The sequence below is a fragment of the Mirounga angustirostris genome, unplaced genomic scaffold, assembly GCF_029215605.1.
Source record: "Mirounga angustirostris isolate CCGP_5_RB_7025 unplaced genomic scaffold, mMirAng1.0.hap1 SCAF_10, whole genome shotgun sequence".
In the NCBI taxonomy this organism is placed as follows: Eukaryota; Metazoa; Chordata; class Mammalia; order Carnivora; family Phocidae; genus Mirounga; species Mirounga angustirostris.
In genome coordinates this window covers 36,960,098-36,984,734 of record NW_026991718.1, presented here as the reverse complement: position 1 = coordinate 36,984,734, position 24,637 = coordinate 36,960,098, and the positions used below count along the sequence as shown (strand labels likewise).

The window sequence follows — 24,637 nt, the reverse complement described above, 5'->3', positions numbered from 1 at the left end:
AGAGAAAGGGAACTTAGAAACAAAAAAAGCACATAAATTAGGGAACAAATAAGTAAGGCAAAGAGAGAGAATCACAGCTAACTGGGGATGTGGTGGTTCAACATGAAGCTGTCCCTTCCCACTACAGGCTTCTGTCAACTTGAATTTATCTATTCCAAGCCACAGCCATCCCTCGGCCGAGTTCCCAGAGCACTTGCCCAAAGTTTACCCAAAGTTGAATGGGTAAAGACCTTAGTGAGCTCTACACAGGGCCCTGATTATCTAGCTCTTACCTCCCTCACCATCCTTATCTTGCCACTCCACTGGCCCTCCCTCTCTGAGCTCCAGCCTCAACACCCGACTTTCACTTATTTGACCCCCACAGCCTTTGCTCAGCCTGGAATGTACCCTCCCCCCTCCCCAGTGAACTACCCACTCCCAGTCTAAGACTAGCTTTTTTGTTCATGCCTTTACTAAACTTATCTCAGTTTGTTTATCTGCTTATTTAAGGGATTATTGTTGAATGTCTTCACTGTCAGCTTCCAGGAAAGCAAGAACCATAGCTGGCTGTGCTCACTGAATGGGGTTTCATTCTTTTCAGCCGCTTTTTCACTTATAGGTGAGAAGTCATGGGAGACATTGTTTCTCTACCTTACCCCTCTTTACTGAGGAGCCAGTGTCACTGGGTAGTATGGTATTTTGAACCAGAAATCATGAAATGGAGTTTTCATTTTTGCTCCCACTCTCACACAAACTCTCCAAGTGACCTTGCAACCTTGACACTTCCCCTCTCTGAACCTGCTTCCTCTTTTATAACATGAAAGTTTAACCTAGATAGTGTCTGAAGTGCATCCTTCAATATATCATTCTAGATCCTTCAATAGAGTAACAAGACAAAGCAGAAAAACTTAGAAATTAAAAAGAGCAAAGAAAAGGAAGAAGTCACACTAAGGAAAAGAGACAGCCTGGTAGTTGCTTGAGCCTAAGCTCTGGTGTCTGAATCCCATGTCAGTAATTCAGTAAACTTGCAATCTTAGACAGATTGTTTAATCTCCCTGGACTTTGACTTTCTCTTCTATAAAATGTGACAAGAACACCTACCTCACAGATTTAATGTGAAGATTAAATGAGATAATGTATTAGAACACCTGGAAGACTATGTTAGGTCCTTTCCTCCTTCCCATCCCACTTACTGTCACAGAATTTAAAAGCAGGTTATAATTAAATAGGGGATGAATTGAGACAAAAAGCTCAATTGTCTCTGTATGTAATAATGGTTTATGCACACTTCATTCCTCTGAAGATGCTTTCTACAACCTAAAAACAAATAATTGCATCCCCTGAAAAATTCACAGGGAAGAGTTGTGTTTACTTTTTCATTCAAGCCATGCTGTCAGATCCAACTACATGCAATGATTTTAAAGTTGCTTCCAAAGATGTTTACGGATGTTTCTTGTCTTCATGGTACAATGGCAAGAGCATGACTAAAGTCCATATCCAGACTCCACCACTGACCACGCCCTCAACTACGTTGATCACCTTCACCCTTTTCCTGTATGTCACAGAATAAAATGAGATTCCTCATTGAAGGAGGAGGAAAGAGAGAGGGGGGATATTTCAAACCATTTCTTTTTTCATCTTTTAAACAAAAAAATCCTATAATCAATAAATGACAGGGTGTTTGAGGCTGAAAAGACCTTTAAGAATGATCTCTTTGGGGTGCCTGGGTGGCTCAGTCGTTAAGGGTCTGCCTTCGGCTCAGGTCATGATCCCAGGGTCCTGGGATCGAGCCCCACATCAGGCTCCCTGCTGAGCAGGGAGCCTGCTTCTCCCTCTCCCTCTGCTTGTGTTCCTGCTCGCTCTCTCTCTCTCACTCTGTGAAATAAATAAATAAAATCTTCTAAAAAAAAAAAAAAAAAAGAATGATCTCTTTGAGCCCCGCCACTTTTCCCGTCACTTGGCGTTTGGTGGAGGTAAGAGACGTGAACACCTAAATGCAGTGGAAAGAGAAGATTGGACTTGGAACAGAAACCTGAGGTTAGAGTGCTGGCTCTGCCAGTTTTGTGACTGTAGATTGGCCACTTAACATCTTCAAGGGCCCTCAGCTGTGAAAAGAGATAGTAATCAGTACCTCTGTGGGTTAAGTGTGGAGCCAGTGAGACAATGCAAGTGAGAGCTCTTTGTGAAGTATAAGGCAGTTTTCAAATGAAAAGCACCACCATGATTCTTTGGACCCGCAACCTCCAGGTTTATAGGGTGTATCCACTCACCTACCAAAATATATCATCTCATCTTGCATATCTAATTTTGTGAATCCTGAAAGAATGCTTATGTCTAACAAAAACTCTGGCACAGAATAAGCATACAATAAATTTTTTTTCTGTATGATCTAGGTGGAAAACGACTAAAGGTTTTGAAGTCTCCTCAGAGTCAAGAGGTGGGTGCTTGAAGCCCCCAAAGTTCGTGTCATAGGACAGCCCCCAAAGATCCCCTGGGCTCCAGTAGAGCTCTACCTAGCATGTGTCTCTCTCCATTCCCCAGGAGGAGGTGGTCTGATGATGAGGCTTACTTACAAGTCAGTCTTGGTACACACATACAGAAAAGTAGGTTCCCCAAAACAAAGTGAGGACTTTCCACTCTCTAAACCTCACCCATGTTGTTCTTCCTTTAAAAGCCAGTTTCCAAAAAGGTCATATGAAGGAAAAAGAGTGAAACCTCAACCTGAGTTGGCGGTCTAAAAAAAATTCCAACTGTCCTTGAGAAATTCAACAACCACATTCAGGGAATTCTAATCTTTACAACAGAGGAGGGCCCAAGGCCAGGACAGGTGTTACCACTAATGGTAGAACCAAGGATGTTTTCCTGGATTACCAAACAGATACTATATATTCCTCCCAGAAACTAAATATCTTCAGGGTTTCAAGGGAGGCCTTCACCTGAAAATGTCCTCCCTGTTGAAGTTTTCAAACCAATATTTTCATAAGAACTATATTTTCTTCAGTGAACTAAGGCATTACAGTGATGACTATATGGGTTCCCAAGTGACAGAAGCCATTATTAGCATTGTTGTTATTTTTGCTTAGTTGCATCTCCATAGCAGCCCACATTCACAATGTGCTTTGCAATTGTTTCTTGGTAATAGTCCTCACAAGATCTCCGGGAGGCAGAAGGAATAACCAGGATTAATATCTGTGTTGCCTTAAGGAGAACCACGGGCATAGAGAATTGGCTACCATCACCATTCAAACAAGGATCCATCCTGAGACACCCAAGATATGCCCCAATCTGGTCCTAAATTTACACTGTCTACATCTAGGATACATTATTTCTGTGGTTCTTGTTTATAACTATTGTGACCAGGTCTATGACCAGGAGGATCCGGACTGGCAATAGAATCAGAATCAGAGATTTTGCACTTAGGATAGACCTTAATGATCATCTAACCAAACCCATTACTTACCATTAAACAAGACTAGAGAAAATACTTTACCCAACTCACACAAGCCACTTCACTCCCAGTTCTGAATGGTCTTGCCTTTTTATACGTTACATTGCCATGCCTCATCTTTCTCTCTTTACCTTTTTGTTCCCCTCCTCTACCCTCTTTTTCCATCCGTTTTCTTCATTTAAAATTTACATGGCTTAAACTCCAAACAGGAAACCTTCAACATTTATCTGCCAAGAGTCTGATATTCTACCACCTGAACTGGGCCAGCCTCAGAATACCAAAAAAAAGTCTTTGATAATAACAGCCAGGCAACACTGATGTAGTGTCGTATGTAAGAGTCCCTCCCCTTCCCTTAACCTCTATTCTCAAATCCAGCTACCAGATTTTGGCCAGGGCTTTGCCCATATTTCCTTGAGTCTACAGCTATCCTCACACACCTTAGGTTTATTCTAGAAAAGACCAGACTTCCCTTTGGGCCCTGATAGAGGGCCACTTTGCTGTAACATGGCCAGGGCAGGGAGCGCTCTCCTAAAGCCCTGTCACTTCTATAGGAAATGGGTTAACAGTATTCACGAGGAGTAAGAGGATTATCACTTCTCTCTCCCCTACCAGGCCCTAACCAGGAGGTTGTCTCCCCACACTCAGAGTGATTTATGCCTATTCAACAAATGTCCCTCTTCAGAAAAGATGGATCATCTTCCCTCACAGCCAACCCTTATTTGCCAGGGGCTGCCAAGCATTCCATCAATTCATACTCAGCCCCCGGGGTACAAAAAACAAATTAAGCTAAAACACAAACTACAGTTCCTAAGCTCCTCTCCAACTCCAGCCATCTAGAATTCTGATTTTAGGAGTTGTCCCTTCCTCCCTACCATATGTTTTTAGAAAGTTACATTTCCTGCCCTTCTTCCCTTTTTCTAAGACTACATGTTTATAATTGTTTAGAGCAAACCCATAAACAAATGAGCCAAGTTAGAAACTCCTGGAATCTTTGCAAACAGCACTATTATCAAGTATGTAATCTGTCATTATTTGGCCAGTTTCCGGTTAAAGGAACAAAGAAAAATACAATTCTTCCCTGTAAATTCCCCGTGACGCACACAGACCACGCCTACCCCAAGAAGACAAAAGGCGAAGTAGCCTGACTAGGGCCAAGTCTGCAGACAGAGAGGGAGTCATTTCATTGGCGCCTGAGCCAGCAAAGGTATTGTCCTTATCACATCTTTGACTTTTAAAATATATTTTGCTTTTCTCCTTGGCCGTTGTCTCTCAAACTGCCTTCTTGGAAGTACAAGCCTCTTCCTTCCTTTCTTGTCTGTCCCTGGTTTGGTGTGTGAGTTAGAATCACAGTCAGATTTCAGAAAATAATTCTTTCTACTGATGGGGAACTGAGGGACAGAAGAACTGGTTTCATATGAGGGCACTGTTGGGTGCAGCCAAGCCTTCCCTTGGAGGGAGTCTCTACTACTAAAACTATTAGGAGAACACTAGAAATTTCCAAATTTGTCTCTCTCTTACATCTATATAAGGCAAATACCTCATTCTTGTGGGGGTTTTTCTTTAATTTATCCAAGCTTTCATTGAATGCCTACTGTGTACAATGCATTGGGTTGGGCACATAAGGAATACCAAAGTTCTAAAAGAAGTCTACAATCTAGGAGAGGAGGCAGATACATATGCAAATAATTCAAAGGAATGAAAAGAAGAATGGGGAAAATGCTGAGTATGGGCTAAGTCATTCATTAAGCTTCTCAAGAAGAACAAAGCTGAGGTGATTCCCTTTGCCGGGCATTTGGTTCAGTGTCTGGCTAGGCTGACAGCCACCAGTGTTCTCTGTTGCAGAAGTCAAGATGGCCAAAGTTCCTGACCTTTTTGAAGACCTGAAGAACTGTTACAGGTAGGAAATCAATTCTATCTCTTGCGATTTAATGAGGGGATCAAGGTACATTAGAAACTATCTAGGAGTTAGAGTAACGAGCATGGAGCCAGACTGGCAGAGGTATAGAGATGTGTCCTACCTCTGAAGTCAGGGCCGGTTCAGCAAAGATCCAGAAAAAGTAAGCATCTAGCATGTTACACAGAGAGGACACTGACAGGGAGACAGCCATTTTAGAAAAATTATTTCTGTAGTCTCCTGAGTCCTAGTGAATTTCAACATCTACTTAGACACAGCCTCAGTCAGGTTCACATGCTCTGATACCGTAATGGGTTTTAATGGACTGTCAGAGAGAGAAACCATTCTCAGGAAAACTTCTGGATCTCAATCTGGAAGAGGTAATGGCTCCACAGCAATTTGAGCATGTGAATGCACATACACAGTCAAACCTCATTCAGACATAAGAGAAGGGTAAATGAATAAAATTAAAAATTATAGGATAGTTTAAACAAACACAGTATTCCCATTACCTATCAATATATACTAACAGAAACTAGGCTATCAAAATGTTGCTGGATAGTTCCCAAGTATAAATTATTAAATCTGTTTTAGTGAATACATGGAAGCAATGTACAACACATGACGGATTTGCTTAAAATTAAAATGAGGTGCTTCAGGGACGCCTGGGTGGCTCAGTTGTTAAGCGTCTGCCTTCGGCTCAGGTCATGATCCCAGGGTCCTGGGATTGAGCCCCGCATCGGGCTCCCTGCTCTTCGGGAAGCCTGATTCTCCCTCTCCCACTACCCCTCCTTGTGTTCCCTCTCTCGCTGTGTCTCTCTATCAAATAAATAAATAAAATCTTTTAAAAATAAATAAATAAATAAAATGAGGTGCTTCAAAAGCATTTCTCTCTTGAGGAAGTTAACATTTTTCCCTGACATTCAACTACAACTCTTCAATTTGTTAGCCAAGCCCCATTTTTAGAGATAAAGCACAGGTAAAGTTCAAGACCTATCCTAATGCTTACTAATTCCAAATTAGTGAGGCACAAATTACTGCATATATGTATGTATATGTATAGAAGTCCTTAATTTTCAAAGATGACAGTAATGACTGTGTGTGTGTTACCCAAAGCTAATGTGGTCATTAAAATATGTTGCCCAGTGACTGCAGTTATATAACAAACATTCTCATTATCTTGTTTGACAGTGAAAATGAAGAATACAGTTCTGAAATTGACCCTCTCTCTCTGAATCAGGTAAGCAAATGACTGTAATTCTTATGGGATTGCTATTCTTTTTTTTATTAATATATATTATTTGTTTCAGGGGTACAGTTCTGTGATTCATCAGTCTTATATAATACCCAGTGTTCATTACAACATATACCCTCCCCAATGTCCATCACCCAGTGACCCCATCCTTCCATCCCCCTCCCCCCCCACTCTGTTTGTTTCCTAAGATTAAGAGTCTCTTATGGATTGTCTCCCTTTCTGGTTTTGTCTTGTTTCATTTTTCCTCTCTTCCCCTATGATCCTCTGCCTTGTTTCTTAAATTCCACATACAGGATTGCTATTCTTACACAGTATTTTCTCTACCAGGAGAAAACAGCAATAGCTTCAATCCTAGAAGCTTTTGTTTCACCCTCACTAGAGGTTCAGACACATACATTTCTTCATCATAAGTGAGACCAACTGCCTCTTTACACTAATAGTGGATGACATTCTCCATGCTCAACAGATTTTCCAAGGGAAAGGTGGGAGGGAGGGAGGGAAAGATGGGGAGATGGGGGAGAAGAGAGGGAATGGGGAAGAGAAGACTGATGAAATAGAGATCCTTCTCACTAAATCTATTGGATAAAACTTCTACTGAAAGGGATTTCATTCTATGACCATATGCAGTCCCTCAGTTTCCATTTTCCTTCCTCCTAGAAATCCTTCTATGATGTGAGCTATGACCCACTTCATGAGCACTGCATGTGTCTGAGTACCTCTGAAACCTCAAAGACATCTCAGCTTATCTTCAAGGAGAATGTGGTGGTGGTGGCAGCCAACGGGAAGGTTCTGAAGAAGAGACGGTTGAGTTTAAATCAATTCATCATTGATGATGACCTCGAAGCCATTACCAATGATGCAGAAGAAGGTAAGAGGTCAAGTGCAAATAATACCTTAGTTTTCCATTTTTAAGCAAATGGAGACAACAGAGCACAGGAGAAAATAAAACCTAGAATCAGAGTAACAAGAGGGCAACCAGGCATCAGTCTAGTAACTATAAGGAAGGAAAATTAATTTTTATCCTTCTCCAGTGTGGAGAGAGGAGCAGTGGCCTGAGTCTACAGAATACTTCCTCATGGGCTCATTTTGTGGCCATACTGTAAAGGTCATGTGACTTTTATCCTTATGGCAGAAAGCAGTTATATACTGTTAGTATATAACTAACTTACTGACTACTTACAACCTATATTCCTCCAGATAATAACTATGCCCCTTTGGGTAAGTTACTTAACCTTTCTGTGCTTCAGTTTCCTCTACTGTAAAATGGAGATAATCAGAGTCCCCACTTGTTGTGAAGATTAAATGAGTCAATACTTGTAAGCTCCTGGACTAGAATAATGCCTAGTACATAAATACCCAATAAATGTTAGGTATTGTCATTACTCTTCATCCTCTTCCTCCTCCTCCTACTACTACCTTTGTTAATGCTACCAACACTACTAGTTTATTAATGGCTACATTATCTCTACACTTCACAACAATCTTACATTCTCATTTTACATAGGAGGAAACTAAGCTCAGTTAGATAAGTCACATAGTGTGTAAGTGGGAGAGCTTTAAACCAAATTCAGTTCTGATTTTAACAGTCAGGATTATTCTCCCATGCTGCTACTGTGTAAGCCTCTATATGAAACATAAACCAAATATTTTTTAAGTAAAAGCTTTTTAAGGTAACAGGTAAACACTAATACACATTCACCTAGAAAATAGGAAGATACAAGAAAATGTAAAAAAGAAAATAAAAACACTAAGAGTTTTGCCACTGCCAAGACTAGAGAAAATACTTAAGTATTTGATTAAGGGTCAATCAGCAACTTAAAGTCTTTTTCATGTACATACACACATATAAACAAACATTATTAGGATTATATTATATACAATTTTATATTCAGCTTTTTTCACTTAGCAATATATCAAGGGCATTCTAGGGTACCAGTTTTTCAATATTATAAGTAATATAATAATGAACATCCATATCAATAGCATCCATATATCTTCATTTTTATCACTATTTCCTTAGAATAGATTCCTAGACATAAAATTACTCAGAAACACGAGGATTTGTGAAGCTGTTGATATATACCACTGTCCAGAAAACGGAGTAGACATTTAGACCTGCATCCTCAGTGACATATATGGTCTTAATATATTCATTTTTTTCTCAGTGTATTCATTTGAAAAATGTAGATAGTGAATGCTAGCAGTCTTCCTATTTTCTTAGAAACCTCCAAACAACCAAAATGAAATATTTAACAAATAATCTCTTTTTAAAAAAATTACTGTCTGAGGAATTGAAGTTTAAAAAGAAATAAGCAACCATGGGGATAATCCTAAAAACCACTTCTGCTGACTGGGTGACTTCTCTTCTCTCTCAGTTTCTTCACCTGGATTAAAATATTCCTAATGTTCCTTCCATAGCTACTTTTGATGCTTGTATTAGAGCAGATATAGCATCTCTGTTTATACATAGACATTAATCTGAGCTTGTGATAATGGTTTTAGAAATCATGAAGCCCAGATCAGTAGCATACAACTTCCATAGCAATGAAAAATACAACTATATGAGGATCATCAAATCCCAATTCATCCTGAATGACAACCTCAATCAAAGTATAACTCAACAAACAGGGGGAAATTACCTCATGGCTGCTGCATTGCAGAATCTGGAAGATGCAGGTAAGTGGACAGCTCTGTCATCCTCCTCTCTTCTTATTTTTGTATTTCTTTCAAACTTTCTGCTTTCAAAATATAAACCTCTCTAGATTCCTAGCTTTGTACAATTCTTCTAGAATAGGATGAAGCACAACACCCCCAGTAAAATTCAGGGCAAGGACAGGAGCTTCAGCCAAATCAGGAAGCTCCACAAGAGAGAAGTTTCCTATCTTTGAGAGCACCAAGTATAAAGCTTTCTGATGAAGTATCTCCTTTGGTTCTCTCAGATATTCTCATCCTTGGTTTTAAAGATGAGGAAACTGACTCTCAGAAATATTAAATGACTTACCCAAATTTACCCAAGAAGCCAATAAAGAGCAATCACTCTCCATTAGAAAGCTTACTGTTCAAACTTACAAATAACACCAAACTAGAAAGAATCTTATCTTTGATAACATAGTTGTGAAGCAAAACATCCAGTAAGCTGAGAATATGTTCTGGAGGATGAAATTTAGTGTCCAAGAAATTTTGTCACACAAATCTAATTTCTATGGTATATATATTTTAGCTTCAGGACATGACTCCAGTATACAAAATTAGTTTCAGAACTCCAAAGAGGCTACTTTGCAAACAGGGCTCTTTCTGATTGGACATACTTTGGATAACATGCTTTCTACTCCATGACATTTACAAATTATTTGTGCTGTATTTTCCTACTTAATATTATGTCACATAATTTCCCCACATATTGAAATAGCATATATATTTGCCATGTTTAATGGCACTAGAATATTCAATCATGTTGCTTTGCTGGTCCTTTGGGTTTGCTCTAAGTAACTCTATTTTGCAATAGAGTTTGTATATATAATTTTTTCCCTATGAGGTTATTTCTTTGGATCATACCCCAAAAATGGAACTCCTGGGTTCCTAGGGATAAATAATTATACAGTTCTTATTAAGCATTGTTCTCTAAGGAAAACAACTACTTTTCAATATCACTAGCAACATGAGTATATCAGCTTCCCTAAACCCCTCCATTTTAGGTTATTGTGAACTCATGAGCTCACAAGTTGAAGGGTCTTATCCCATTAATGTAATTACAAGACATTCAACAAATAGCCCCCAAGCATTCATTCAACATAGAAAATTCTAAAGACATTAACCAAGTATTACCTGCCTAGTAAATATGGCAGACATTGTGAAGGATACAAAGATGTATGGAATTCCATTCTGGTGTTTACACCATAGTTGGAGACTTAACTACAAACACACACACACACACACAATCTACATAAAACTTGATTTCATTCAAATACAACATATTTACTTTCTTTTTGGCTTTTCTCTTTGCCAGTGAAATTTGACATGGGGGCTTATACATCAAAAGATTCTAAACTTCCTGTGACTCTAAGAATCTCAAAAACTAGACTATTTGTGAGTGCCCAAAATGAAGATGAACCTGTATTGCTAAAGGTCAGTCGTTCTCAGTCTCCAATTTACCTTCATTTTCAACCCATATATTTGTGAATAATTCCAATAGGCAGATACCCCTAGCGGGGTAGCACAATCCTCTTCTCTTCCTACCACAGTTTCCACCTGCCCACCTACCCCCACATGCTACTTCTCACCTATTCCCAGAGACACTTCTAGGCAGAATCTATGAGAAAGTAAAATGGAGGTGGCAAGAGTGAATAAAAGGTAAATTGCCTTCTTCCTTCTTTTTTCATACCCTGCCTGACCCTAGCCACCTCCCATCCCAGGGCATCCATTTATTCCATCCATCTTGAACCTTACTAACATTTACCATCTGACCTATGTGATGGTAGGCATTAGGACAATGGTGCCTGATTCCAAGAAACTCAAATAAGCCAACTAGGAGCAGAGAGTGTTAATCACCTGCCAATGGGCTCAAAACAAAAAACTGGGAGCCAAGACTCAAACTCTGGCCTTTTGACTCCATTGCTTCTCTCTCTTCATTGGTGCCAGCATTATCCTTCATCCCAGCCCCATCTCCGCTACCACCTCCCCCTCAAACATACAGACATACACACGCCCACTATAGCTTTAGATGTTTACTCCCCTGATAAGTAGGTGACTCTTACTTAGTAAATGTATAATGCAAACCCCCAACTCCAACCAGGATTTTTGTAGGTGCATGTATTCCTGCACCCGGATCAAATGAAGTAAAAATGATGTCTGTAAGACTAGGGCAGTAGCTTCATTCATGAATTCATTCAACAGGCATTATTTATTGAGAGCCTTCTCTTTTTCAAACATAGTGCCAACAGCTATGTAGACCATGGTGAACCTAAGTCCTTAGCCTTATAGAACTTGGTCTTCTTGGGGACACAGACAGTAGACAAGCCAAACCACCAGCAAAAAGTACAAGATGCTGTAAAGCAAATAAACAAGGTGCTGAGATAGAGAAAAATGGGAGCGTGCCCTTTACATAGAGTGGCAAGAGCAGAGCTCCCTGTGAGATGGGATCTGCTGATAGGAAGGAGTATGACGCAAGATGGCAGGTGAGGGTGAGCATTCTAAAGAGAGGGATCTGAGTGCATCTAGGACCTAGAGCTTCAAGAGTTTAAAGGCCAGCTTCAGAAATCAAAAGGAACACTCTAAAACTGGGGCACTGTGAGAAGGAGGAAAGATAAGCAGAGGCTAGTGTTTGCAGAGCCTTGCATTTGGGTTTCATTTGAGGTACAGTGAAAAGCCATTAAAGGGTTTCAAACAAGGAATTGTCCTAACTTCACTTATATTTTCTAAAATGGAGAATAGATCAGCAGGAAGACAATGGGGAAAGCACAGAACCTAATTAGAAGGTAATAATAATAGTCATGAGAGTGGGGGTGGTGAGGCAGATAGAAATAAGTAGACAGAACTGGTTATATTTCAGAGAGAGAACCAACAGGAGGGAGGGGAGAAAATATATTTAATGAGATGGGAAAAAACTAGGAGAGGAATGGGTTTGGGAAGTTAAATTCCTTGTTGACATTGAAAACCCCAAGGAAACCTCAAAAGGATAATTAGTTGGTTTAGATTAAAAAGAACACAGAAGAAGTATCTCAAGTTGAAATGTGAATCTCGCTTTTTCATGAAAGTATTGTTATTCTATTCATACTCGCAAGTATAGTACAGCCTAAAGAGATCACAATTGTCAAAAATTGTACTGAAAGGAATCAGCTGCTGATATACCTGGAAGTGTGTGTGGGGGGTGGGGGGGATTAAACTTTTAATTGTTGGCTTAAATATGGAGACAAATATCTCTAATGATAAATTATTTTCTCAAAGATATGATCTGCATGCTTAGCGGTCAAATGTTTAGAGGTCTCAATTGGAGTGCTCAGATTTTATGCAAAATGCCTTTTGCAGGACAAGAACAATGTTTTTACTCTACCTGCCACAATATAGTGAGACACTACTGTCATTGGCAATCCATGACTAATCTGGATTTCTCTCCAGTTAAGTAAGGAAATTAACTATTATGTGTAGACTGGGCCATACATCTAATAGGCATGTAATAAATGCTTGCTGAATGAACAAGTGAATGAAGAATCTATATCATCATATTATAGTCAGAGTCCTAAAGTGCTATATTTCTCACAAAGGCCAAATGTCAAGGGATTGCATTTCAGTTCTATGTCTAGAATCTTGTTCTTTAACATATCTCTGTTCTCCTTATCATAGGAGATGCCTGAGACACCCAAAACCATCAGAGATGAGACCAACCTTCTCTTCTTCTGGGAACGCCATGGTACTAAGAACTATTTCACATCAGTTGCCCAGCCAAAGTTGTTCATTGCCACACAGGAACGAAAACTGGTGCACATGGCAAGAGGGCAACCCTCTATCACTGACTTTCAGATACTGGAAACCCAGCCTTGACTCTGGAGTCTACTTACTTGTGAAGTGTTGACAGTCCATATGTACTATGTACATGGAGGAGTCAAATCCTTTACTCTTAGTCACTTTCTGAGCATGTGTTGAGCCTTTGTAATTCCAAATGAATGTTTACTCTCTTTGTAAGAGAGTGAGCAAGGTCTAATGGAACCAACACTAACATATGATGTTGTTTGTTATTTAAAGAACACCCTATACTTTGCAAACTACCAATCAGTTTAATTATTATTCTTCATAATAATCTTGGGAGGACCGGGGCTACTGACTATGGCTACCATAAAGATTCTACCCATATTACAGATGGGTTAAGTAACTGAGGCATTAGAAAACTAAATATCCACAACAGCAGCTGAAATGAGAAGCCATAGGCCCAGGATTTTATTCCAACTGCTTGCTTTTAAGTTGCTGATGGACCCTTAATCAAATACTGTAAGTTTCTGGGACCAGTTTGATCATCTTCAAAATGGAGGGGATGATACTTATATCCTTCCTGCCTCAACAGTATTTTATGCTAAGCAATGAGGTCAGTTTAATAAAATAATTCTTGAATGAAAATACTGAGCCTCAAGAAAGCAAAGCATAAATATTTATTATTATTTATGTATACATATATATTTATCAATATATTTTTAAGATAATTATATTATTATATTTATGGCAATTCCTTGCATTCTCTGAGTGTGACCAGTCATCCTTAACAATAGGAAAGAGTGTTTTTTAGGCTAAATGAGTTTGATTTAGTTATACTAAGGCACTTTGGTCAAGTCCTGCTTTTTGTAGTACCTGGAAGACCTATAATTGTGATAATAAATTTATATTAATACTTTGTGCTAATAATTAATCTTTCACTCCTCTACTTTTAAACTTGCTTTAGCATTCTTGTGTCATTCAATTTCACCTGCTATCAAGTCTTACTAGCTAAAGTGGGATAAACCAGGGCGCCTGGGTGGCTCAGTTGTTTAAGCGACTGCCTTTGGCTCAGGTCATGATCCTGGAGCCCCGGGATCAAGTCCCGCATCGGGCTCCCTGCTCTGCGGGGAGTCTGCTTCTCCCTCTGACTCTCCCCCTCTCATGCTCTCTCTCCATCACTATCTCAATAAATAAATAAAAATCTTTAAAAAAATAAAATAAAATAAAATAAAAATGGGATAAACTTAATTTTGGTAACCATGAGACAACCATAAATCTAAACGTTCTTTTCTGGAATGTAAGCAACATTCCTTCTAGGTTCTAAAAGTTGTTATCAAACTACAGTGTTATATTACTATCAACAATAAGCACTGATACATTATTATTATAAGTCATAATTGAATAAAACTTACCAAAAAAAGTAAATCTAACACACATTTATTGTCTTAATCATTATTTTAATGCATGGTAATTAGGAACAAATGATAAAACTTCACATAAATAACTGTAACTAGTGTTACTTTACAAAACCAAACCAAGGTTTTACAGTTTTTCTCTCCCCTTTGTTAGCTTGCCAGTATGCACCACAAGTGGTATTAAGAATGAGGGATGCCTGGGTGGCTCAAGTGGTTAAGCATCTGACTCTTGATTTCGGCTCAGGTCATGATCTCAGAGTCATGAGTTTAGGCCCCATAGCGGGCACCCTGCTCAGCAGGGAGTCTTGCTTTGAGATTCTCTCTCTCCCTCTCCCTCTGCCTCTTACCCAACCTCTCTCTCTCTCTCCAAAATAAAAATAAATAAATCTTAAAAAAAAAAGAATGATAATGTTCCCAGGTTCACGTAAAGCTTACATTGCACATGTACAACACTTGTGTTTATAGCCATACAAACTCACAAATACAGAACCACATTAAAAACTAATGGATCCATAAACCAACAAGACAGAAGAAAGAGAAATTAAGGAGTCGATCCCATTTACAATTGCACCCAAAACCATAAGATACCTAGGAATAAATCTAACCAAATAGGCAAAGAATCTGTACTCAGAAAACTATAGAATACTCATGAAAGAAATTGAGGAAGACACAAAGAAATGGAAAAATGTTCCATGCTCATGGATTGGAAGAAAAAATATTATTAAATGTCTATGCTACCTAAAGCAATCTACACATTCAATGCAATCCCTATCAAAATACTATTAACTTTTTTTCACAGAAATGGAACAAATAATCCTAAAATGTGTATGGAACCAGAAAAGACCCCAAATAGCCAGAGGAATGTTGAAAACGAAAACCAAAGCTAGTGGCATCACAATTCCAGACTTCAAGCTCTATTACGAAGCTGTAATCATCAAGACAATATGGGGTACTGGCACAAAAACAGACACATAGATCAATGGAACAGAATAGAGAACTCAGAAATGGGTATGGTCAACTAATCTTTGACAAAGCAGGAAGGAATATCCAATGGGAAAAAGACAGTCTCTTCAACAAATGGTGTTGAGAAAACTGGACAGCCACATGCAGAAGAATGAAACTGGACCATTTCCTTACATCATACACAAAAATAGACTCAAAATGGATGAAAGACCTAAATGTGAGACAGGAATCCATCAAAATCCTTGAGGAGAACACAGGTAACAACCTCTTCGACCTCAGCCACAGCAACTTCTTCCTAGACACATCATCAAAGGCAAGGGAAGCAAGGGCAAAAATGAACTATTGGGACTTCATCACAGCAAAGGAAACAGTCAACAAAACCAAAAGACAACTGACAGAATGGGAGAATATCTTTGCAAATGACATATCAGATAAAGGGCTGGTATCCAAAATTTATAAAGAACTTATTAAACTCAACACCCAAGGAACAAATAATCCAATCAAGAAATGGACAGAAGACATGAACAGGCATTTCTGCAAAGAAGACATCCAAATGGCCAACAGACACATGAAAAAGTGCTCAACATCACTCGGCATCAGGGAAATACAAATCAAAACCACAATGAGATACCATCTCACACCAGTCAGAATGGCTAAACTGACAAGTCAGGAAATGACAGATATTGGTGAGGATGCAGAGAAAGGGGAACCCTCCTACACTGTTGGTGGGATGCAGGCTGGTGCTGCCACTCTGGAAAACAGTATGGAAGTTCCTCAAAAAGTTGAAAATAGAGCTACCCTATAACCCAGCAATTGCACTACTGGGTATTTACCCCAAAGATACAAATGTAGTAATCTGAAGGGGCACCTGCACCCCAATGTTTATAGCAGCAATGTCCACAATAGCCAAACTACAGAAAGAGCCCAGATGTCTGGGGCACCTGCGTGGCTCAGATGGTTAAGTGTCTGCCTTCAGCTCAGGTCATGATCCCAGGGTCCTGGGATCGAGCCCCACATTGGGCTCCCTGCTCAGCAGGGAGCCTGCTTCTCCCTCTCCTTCTCCTGCTCCCCCTGCTTGTGCTCTCTCACACTCTGTCAAATAAATAAATAAAATCTTAAAAAAAAAAAAGAGCCCAGATGTCCATCGACAGATGAATGGATAAAGAGGATGTGGTATATATATACAATGGAATATTATGCAGCCATCAAAAAAATGAAATCTTGCCATTTGCAATGACATGGATGGAACTAGAGGGTATTATGCTAAACGAAATGAGTCAGTCAGAGAAAGACAACTATCATATGATCTCACTGATATGTGGAATTTGAGAAACAAGGCAGAGGATCATAGGGGAAGAAAGGAAAAAATGAAACAAGATGAAACCAGAGAGGGAGACAAACCATAAGAGACTTAATCTCAGGAAACAAACTCAGGGTTGCTGAAGTGGAGGGAGGTGGGAGGGATGGGGTGGCTGGGTGATGGACATTGGGGAGAGTATGTTTGTGGTGAGCGCTGTGTATTATGTAAGAGTGATGAATCACAAACCTATACTCCTGAAACAAATATTATATGTTAATAATTTTTTAAAAAAACAATACTAATGGATCCATTTGGGAAGCATGGATACAAGATATGTTAAATTGGAAAAAGTTAAAGTCAAGGGACCTTGAAATTAGATATGGGAAATAATGGAGAAGGAGTAGTCCAAGGTGACTCTCAGTTTCCTGGTACTGGAAAATGAGTGAGCAGTGGTGTCTTAATCAGTATTTTTGGTAGAAATATGGAGTTCTTCTCAATTCCAGGATGAAGTATGGCGAGTACCATTTTAGACATAATTCAAGCTACTGGCAAGATGCCCAACTGCAGATGTACAATGAGCAGATGATAATGTGTCTGGAAATCAGGAGAAGTTAGAACTAGATATATTTGGAAGGCATCAGCAGGTTTATAACAGGTAAAATCCTAAAGTGACATCAGAGAAAGAAGAGAAGAGAAGCATATGGTGAACACTGTTGGTTGTCCATTCAACTGCCAAACCCCCCATCGTCCTTACTAACAGAACCCTGATTTCTCTTTTTTAAAAAAAGATTTAATTTATTTGAGAAAGAGAGTGCAGAGTGAGAGAGAGACAGAGAGAGAGACATGGGGGGCGGGGAGGATTAGAAGGAGAGAGAGAAGGAGGCTCCCCACTGAGCAGGGAGCCCAACTCAGGGCTTGATCTCAGGACACTGGGATCATGACCTGAGCCAAAGGCAGACGCTTAACCAGCTGAGCCACCCAGGCACCCAGAACCCTGATTTCATTCAGAAGGAAATGTATTGACCCAAAGAATGAATCCAGTTGATCTAAGCCAATCTTGACCATTCTATCCTCACATGACTGAGTCATGTTGAGTAAGTCCTGTCTAATGAAATGTCAATCTGCCAGGGACAACTTCTGGGAAAGATTTTCTACCCTAATAAAAGATAGAAGAAAGTCCTTTTCCTCCATCCTTCCTGCATGAGACATGTTCTATGAGGATGTGAAGTTTGGAACTATGGTAGCCACCTTGCAACATTTGCAAGGACATGCTAAAGAAGATAGAATGGCAGGAGAAAAAGAACCAGAATCTATGATGACACTGTTGTACTAAGTACCTACTGCCAGACTTTAAGAAAAAAAAAAAGAAAGAATGAAACATTATTATGGTTTTAAGCCATTGTCATTTTGTTTCCTATTACTTACAACCCAACTCAGCCTAACTGATACAGAGCACCACAGGAAAAAAAAAAACAAAAAACACAGAAAAAAAGGAAAAAGTTTGATCTGTTTGTTTCACCTGGCTCTTTCTAGCTGCCACAACTTTCCTTTGGTCTCCATACCCAAGTCTGGCTGTAGTAAAACTAGTTAGTGTCTTGATATTTTAAGAAAGAGATAAGTACAGAACACTGAGCAAGCAATACCAATTCAAGAAAACCTTAAAAGTATAATAGCTGCTCAGTCTTTAATAGTGAAATATTGAATCATTCTAGAAATAGCCTGAAAATGTTATTCTGTATACTTTTTAGTCCAAACTCTCCCACTGCCTAATCAGTAAGAAGGTCACCACAATGAAATTCAACAGTCTTAGCACTGAACTGGTTGGAGTCTATTTCTTTTGTTACAATCTTATATATAAGTTTCCAAATTAAGGAGAGTAAAGCCAAAGTTCCACCATTAAGTCCAAGGTACAAAAACAAAAAGCCAAAAAGATATTTCCCTAACCCACCTCCCACTGTCACCCCTCTGACAATTAAAAATACCTACATTTGAACTTTTTGGGGTAATGGAAAAAGGTGGGATAGCAATTATTTCATTGTGGTAGATATAAAATATGCTTATGTAGCTATATTTATTCTTTTTTTTTTTTTAAGATTTTATTTATTTATTTGACAGAGGGATAGTGAGAGCAGGAACACAGGCAGGGGGAATGGAAGAGGGAGAAGCAGACTCCCCGCCAAGCAGGGAGCCTGATGCGGGGCTCGATCCCAGGACCCTGGGATCATGACCTGAGCGGAAGGCAGACATTTAACCATCTGAGCCACCCCGGCGCCCCTATATTTATTCTTGATTGTGTTTTATAACTATATACATTTGTCAAAATTATCCTCCTCAGTCTTGACCAATGTTGGTTTGTCAATATCTTTCATAAAATTGTTGCCAACTGAGTATAATACTCAAGATACGGTCAAACCAGTACAGCCTAGACGTGGGATCTTGTCCTTCCTATTTTAGATACCATGGTTTTGTTAGAAAGTGACATTAGCTCTTTGAAAGCAAGTGACATTGTTGATTCAGTGTTTGTAGGCAATTAATACTTACAGGTTCTCAATCTAATTTCAAAACTTTAAATGTATCCCTGCTAAATTTATTCTTGTTAATTTGGCCCCAGTTCTTTCTAGGTTGTTCCGGATTCTAATTTTTAATATACTGGCTCTTCCTTTTAGCTTTGTGACATCTGTAATTTGGTGTGCATATTTTTGTTTAAAGAATCAGTATTTAATCAGTATAAAGAATAGGTTATAAACATTTTTGCAGTGTGATCCTGTTTTATTTAAAATACCTACAACTTTATCCATTGATGGACACTTTGATTGTTTCCATATCCTGACTATTGTAAATAATGCTGCAATAAACGTGAAAATACAGATTATCTCTTTGATATCTTGTTTTCATTTCCTTTGGATATATGCCTAGAAGTGGAAATCCTGGATCATATGGTAGGTTTATTTTTAGTGTTTTGAGGAACCTCCATACTGTTTTCTATAGTGGCTGCAGCAATTTACATTCCCATCAACACTGCACAAGGATTCCCTTTTCTCCATATCCTTGCCAACACTTGTTTTCTCTCGTCTTTTTGAGGATAGCCACACTAACTGTAAGGTTGATATCTCCTTGTGGTTTTGATTTGCGTTTCCCTGGTGATTAGTGATGTTAAGCATCTTTTCATGTACCTGTTGGCCCTATGTATATCTTCTTTGGAAAAAAGCCTATTTAGGGGTGCCTGGGTGACTCAGTCAGTTAAGCACCTGACTCTTGGTTTTAGCTCAGGTCATGATCTCAGGGTTGTGAGATTGAGCCCCACCTCAGGCTCCACGCTCAGCATGGAGTCTGTTTGAGATTCGCTCTCTCCCTCCCCCTCTGCTTCTCCCCACCAGTGCTCTCTCTCTAAAATAAATAAATGAATAAAATAAAAGACTGTCCTTTCCCCATTGTATATTCTTGGCTCCTTTCTTAAAAATTAATGGGCCATGTATGCATGGGTTTATTTCTGGGCTCTCAATTCTGTTGCATTGGTCTATGTGTCTGGTTTTATGCCAATACCATACTGTTTTAGTCACTATAGCTTTGTAATGTAGTCTGAAGTCAGAAAATGTGATGCCTCCAGCTTTATTCTTCTTTCTCAAGATGGTTATGGCTATTTGGAATATTTTGTGATTCCATACAAATTTTAGGATTGTTTTTCTGTTTTTTCTACTTTTGTGAAAAATGCCATTGGAATTTTGACAGGGGTTGAACTGAATCTGTAGATTGCTCTGGTTGGTGTGGACATTTTAACAATATTAATTTTTCCAATTCATGAACATGGGATATCTTTCCATTTATTTGTGTCTTCTTCTACCTCTTTCATCAATGTCTTTCAGTTTTCAGTGTAGAGATCTTTCACCTCTTTGGTTAAATTTATTCCTAAATATTTTACTCTTCTTGATGCTATTGTAAATGGAACTGTTTTCTTACTTTATCTTTCTGATAGTTCATTGTTAGTATATAGGAATGCAACTGACTTATATATATTGATGTTTTATGCTGCAAATTCACTGAATTCATCTACTGTTTCTAACATTTTTTTTAGAGTCTTTAGAGTTTTCTATATATAATACCATGTCATCTGCAAAAAGAGACAATTTTACTTCTTCCTTTCTGACATGGATGCCTTTTATTTATGCCCAGTTGCTCTGTCTAGGACTTCTGATACAATGTTGAATAAAAATGATGAGGGTAGGCATCCTTGTCTTGTTCCTGATCTTAAAGGAAAAGCTTTCAGCTTTTCACTACTGAGTATGATGTTAGTTGTGGGCTTGTCATTTATAGCCTTTATAATGTTGAGATACATTACCTCTATACCCAGTTTGTTAAGTTTTTAGCATTAATGGATACTGAATTTTGTCAAATGTTTTTTCTGCATCTATTGGGATGATATGTGTTTTATACTTCTTTTTGTTACTGTGGTGTATCACATTCATTAATTTGAAGATGCTGAACCATCCTTGCATCCCTGGAATAAATCTCCCTTGATCATGGTGTATGATCCTTTTAATGTAGTGCTGAAATCAGTTTGCTAATATTTGGGGGGGGGATGCATCTGTGTTCATCAGGGATATTGGCCTGTAATTTTGTTTTCTTGTAGTGCCCTTGTCTGGTTTTGGTATCAGGGTAATGCTGGCCTCATAAAATGAGTTTGGAAGTGTTCCATCCTCATCTATTTTCTGGAAGAGTTTGAGAAGGATTGGTATTAATTTGTCTTTAAATGTTTGGTAGAATTCACCAGTGAAGCCATCTAGTCTTAGACTTTTCTTTTTTGGGGGGTGGAGGGGTGAGGGTCAAGAGTGTTGAAAATATATGTCCACAATAAAAACTTGTACATGGGGGGGGCGCCTGGGTGGCTCAGTTGGTTAAGCGACTGCCTTCGGCTCAGGTCATGATCCTGGAGTCCCGGGATTGAGTCCCGCATTGGGCTCCCTGCTCCGCAGAGAGTCTGCTTCTCCCTCTGGTCCTCTCCCCTCTCATGTGCTCTCTCTCTCTCTCTCTCATTCTCTCTCTCTCAAATAAATAATCTTTAAAAAAAAAAAAAAAAACTTGTACATGGATGTTCACAGAAGCATTATACTTAAGAGCCAAAAAGTGGAAACAACCCAAATGTCCAACAACTGATGAATGGGTAAATAAAATATAGCATATTCGTACAATGGAATGTTATCCAGTCATAAAAAGGAATGAAGTACTGACACATGCTACAACAAAGATGAGCCTTGAAAATATTATACTAAATGAAAGAAGCCCATCATAAACCACATAGTGTATAATTCCATGTATATGAAATGTCTAGAACAGGCAAATCTATAGAGATAGGAAGTAGACTAGTGTTTTCCAGGGACTAGGAAGAGGGAAGAATGATGGGAAGTGACTGCTAATAGGTATGCAGTTTCTTTAGGGGGTGATGTTCTCTTTTTTAAAAAATTTTAAAACATTTTAAAAAAATGTTCTCTTTTTTTAAGATTTTATTTGTTTATTTGATAGAGAGAGACACAGCAAGAGAGGGAACACAAGCAGGGGGAATGGGAGAGGGAGAAGCAGGCTTCCCGCAGAGCAGGGAGCCCAATGCGGGACTCGATCCCAGGACCCTGGGATCATGACCTGAGCCGAAGGCAGACGCTTAACGACTGAGCCACCCAGGCGCCCAGATGAAAATGTTCTAAAATTGAATTGTACACTCAAAGTGGATGAATTATATGGTATATGTGTATCTCAACAAAGCTGTTATAGTAATAATAAGAAGAAGGGGAAACTAGGAAAAAAAGGGAAGAAGAGTTCAGTTCCCAGAAAGAAAAGTATGTAAAGGAAATGAAGAAAAAAAGCAGTGTGACTGAACTACAGTGAGCAAGGGGAAGACTAGCATGAACTGAAGCTGAAGAAGTAGACAAAGGCCAGGCCCTGCAGGGACTTGTAGGACTTTAGCCTGAGAGCAATATGAAGCCATTAAAGTAATAAGGAGAGCTACTGTGGATACATTGTTTGATGAGTTGAAAATTGTTATACCTACCTAGCTTTCTTTCCACACTTAGTGTCCCACAAAACAGTCCCTCAACTATCCAAAGAATGTAGGAAAGGGTGCAGAACTGGCCTATGTTGCTCAAAGTGGGACCAATGAGCAAGAGGCTTATTGGAGCTCATTTAAAAGAAAGTTTCATAATAATCAGGGCTTTCTAATAAGGTAAGGCAATTCCCTGACACCAGCAGTATGCCTGCAAAGATGCAAGACCTAATGGGATCTGTAGAATACTCTAGCACTGGGTGGCAGATCAGGCAAGATAATTTCTAAAACTGAAACCCATTCAATCACTACGATTCTGTACAGACCAACAGAACTCCATTTGCTTTTCTGAAACTGTCTGTAAACGAGCTCTGTTCTTACTCATTAACCAAAAAGGCTCTTGCCCAGCTGCTAGTGTTAACCATTAGGAAGACTCATGGTCCTAGACAAAGACTCATGGTCCTAGATAAATATAAAATAATTATCAATTGTCATGTTTTGAGCATATTTGTATACAATTAATGTAAATGTCAAAATGCATAAATCCAGAAACCCCAGTATGGCTCCCTGCTAAACTCCCCACTTGAGGCCAAGGTGAAGAGCTGCTGTAATAGCTTCCTGCCCAGCTGAGTACCCAACTGGTGAAGCAAATGCGGCAAACAGGGACCCAGACATAACTGTCCCTCTCTATCCACCTCCCTAGCATCCAGGAGAGAGGAACCCTGACATGCAGAATACCAGAAACATTCCCCAGACCTCTTCGTGAAACCAGGGAATAGTTAAAACAGGGGGCAAGCTTTGAAGGAAAACGTTTTCAGGCTGAAATAAGAGGAATGGGGTGTGTCTAATGACTCAGGAAGATTGGGCATGCCCCCCATCATCCCTTTCTCAGGTAGGCATATACCCAGCTGATAAGGTCAAAGAAAAAAATATACATTAAAAAGGAGCCACCCTGAAAGCAGCATGGCACTTCCTCCAAAAATTAAAAATAGAAATACCATATAATCCAACAATACTACTTCTCTATAAACACCCCAAAGAATTGAAAGCAGAGATGCCAACAGGTAGCTAGCTGTACACCCATGTTCATAGCAGCGTTATTCACAACAGCTAAAAGGTGGAAGCAACCCAAGTTTCCATCCACAGATGAATGGATAAAGGTGGTACAAGCATACAATGGAATATTATTCAGCCTCAGAAAGGGAGAAAATCCAGCCACATGCTGCAACATGGATGAAGCTTGAGGACTTAATGCTAAGTGAAATAGGCCAGTTACAAAAAAACAAGTCCTGGACAATTCCACTTAAATGGGGGTCCTAGAGTTTCAAAATCACACATAGAAAGTGAAGTGGGGGCTTCCCCCGGCGTGAGAGGCGGCGGCAAGGGGGAGTTCCCCTTTAATGGCGATAGAGTTTCTATTTGGGTCCATGAACAAGTTCGGGATCTGGATGGTGGTGAGGGTTGTACACCATAGTGAATGTACTCAGTGCCATTGGACTGTACACTTAAAACTGGTTAAAATGGTAACTTCTATTACGTATATTTTTACCTCAGTTAAATACAAAAATAGCAGCCATCCCGCAATACGAAGAACTTAGAGCTTTTAGATTGAAGGTGAGAACCTTCTCAAGTAGAGCTAATATGCTGGTGAGGCGCCCCGAATTCATCAGATTTGGGGTTTACCTTATTTTTTCAGAGCTCCTGTGACCCTTAGGGTGTGAGAGGAGTAAGGCGGCCCTGCCTATGCGGCCGAGCGGGTTTCCGTAACCGACTCCACAACCGGCCACGCACAGGTCCTCAAAAGATACCAGCCTGACCCTCCGGTGGACGCGGTCTCAGGTCCCAGCAGCCGCCTTTAATGTCCGGGAGCTGCACGTTCTTCCAATCAAA

At 39.4% G+C, this 24,637-nt stretch overlaps 2 protein-coding genes across 4 annotated transcripts in view; one reads left to right on the top strand and one right to left on the bottom strand.

The window, feature by feature from the left end:
* The window catches only part of IL36G (interleukin 36 gamma), a 185,841-nt gene extending 161,253 nt beyond the window's left edge, over nt 1-24,588 (bottom strand). Inside the window, exon 1 of the mRNA XM_064572217.1 lies at nt 24,431-24,588. The gene's annotated coding sequence lies outside the window, so the exon portion shown is untranslated. The remainder of the gene's footprint in view (nt 1-24,430) is intronic.
* IL1A (interleukin 1 alpha) lies at nt 4,545-14,286 on the top strand. 3 transcript variants are annotated; one of them, XM_045884566.2, is made up of 7 exons: nt 4,545-4,631; nt 5,270-5,324; nt 6,513-6,561; nt 7,234-7,444; nt 9,079-9,252; nt 10,583-10,701; nt 12,916-14,286. In XM_045884566.2, the coding sequence occupies exons 2-7, from the start codon at nt 5,278-5,280 to the stop codon at nt 13,111-13,113; spliced, it is 798 nt and encodes a 265-aa protein (XP_045740522.1). In that variant the 5' UTR covers nt 4,545-4,631; nt 5,270-5,277; the 3' UTR covers nt 13,114-14,286. The 3 variants fall into 3 exon arrangements, with proteins under 3 accessions (XP_045740522.1, XP_064428286.1, XP_064428284.1); XM_064572214.1 differs by having other exon boundaries at nt 4,595-4,631; nt 5,255-5,324; XM_064572216.1 differs by lacking the exon at nt 10,583-10,701 and having other exon boundaries at nt 12,916-13,059.
* Nucleotides 24,589-24,637: the final 49 nt, after the last annotated feature.

Bases quoted from the DNA above. Each gene is read 5' to 3' on its own strand.
- IL1A (XM_045884566.2), top strand. From the start codon at position 5,278: ATGGCCAAAGTTCCTGACCTTTTTGAAGACCTGAAGAACTGTTACAG. The intron at 6,562-7,233 runs GTAAGCAAATGA...CCTTCCTCCTAG, and splicing joins ACCCTCTCTCTCTGAATCAG to AAATCCTTCTATGATGTGAG. The intron at 7,445-9,078 runs GTAAGAGGTCAA...TAATGGTTTTAG, and splicing joins TACCAATGATGCAGAAGAAG to AAATCATGAAGCCCAGATCA.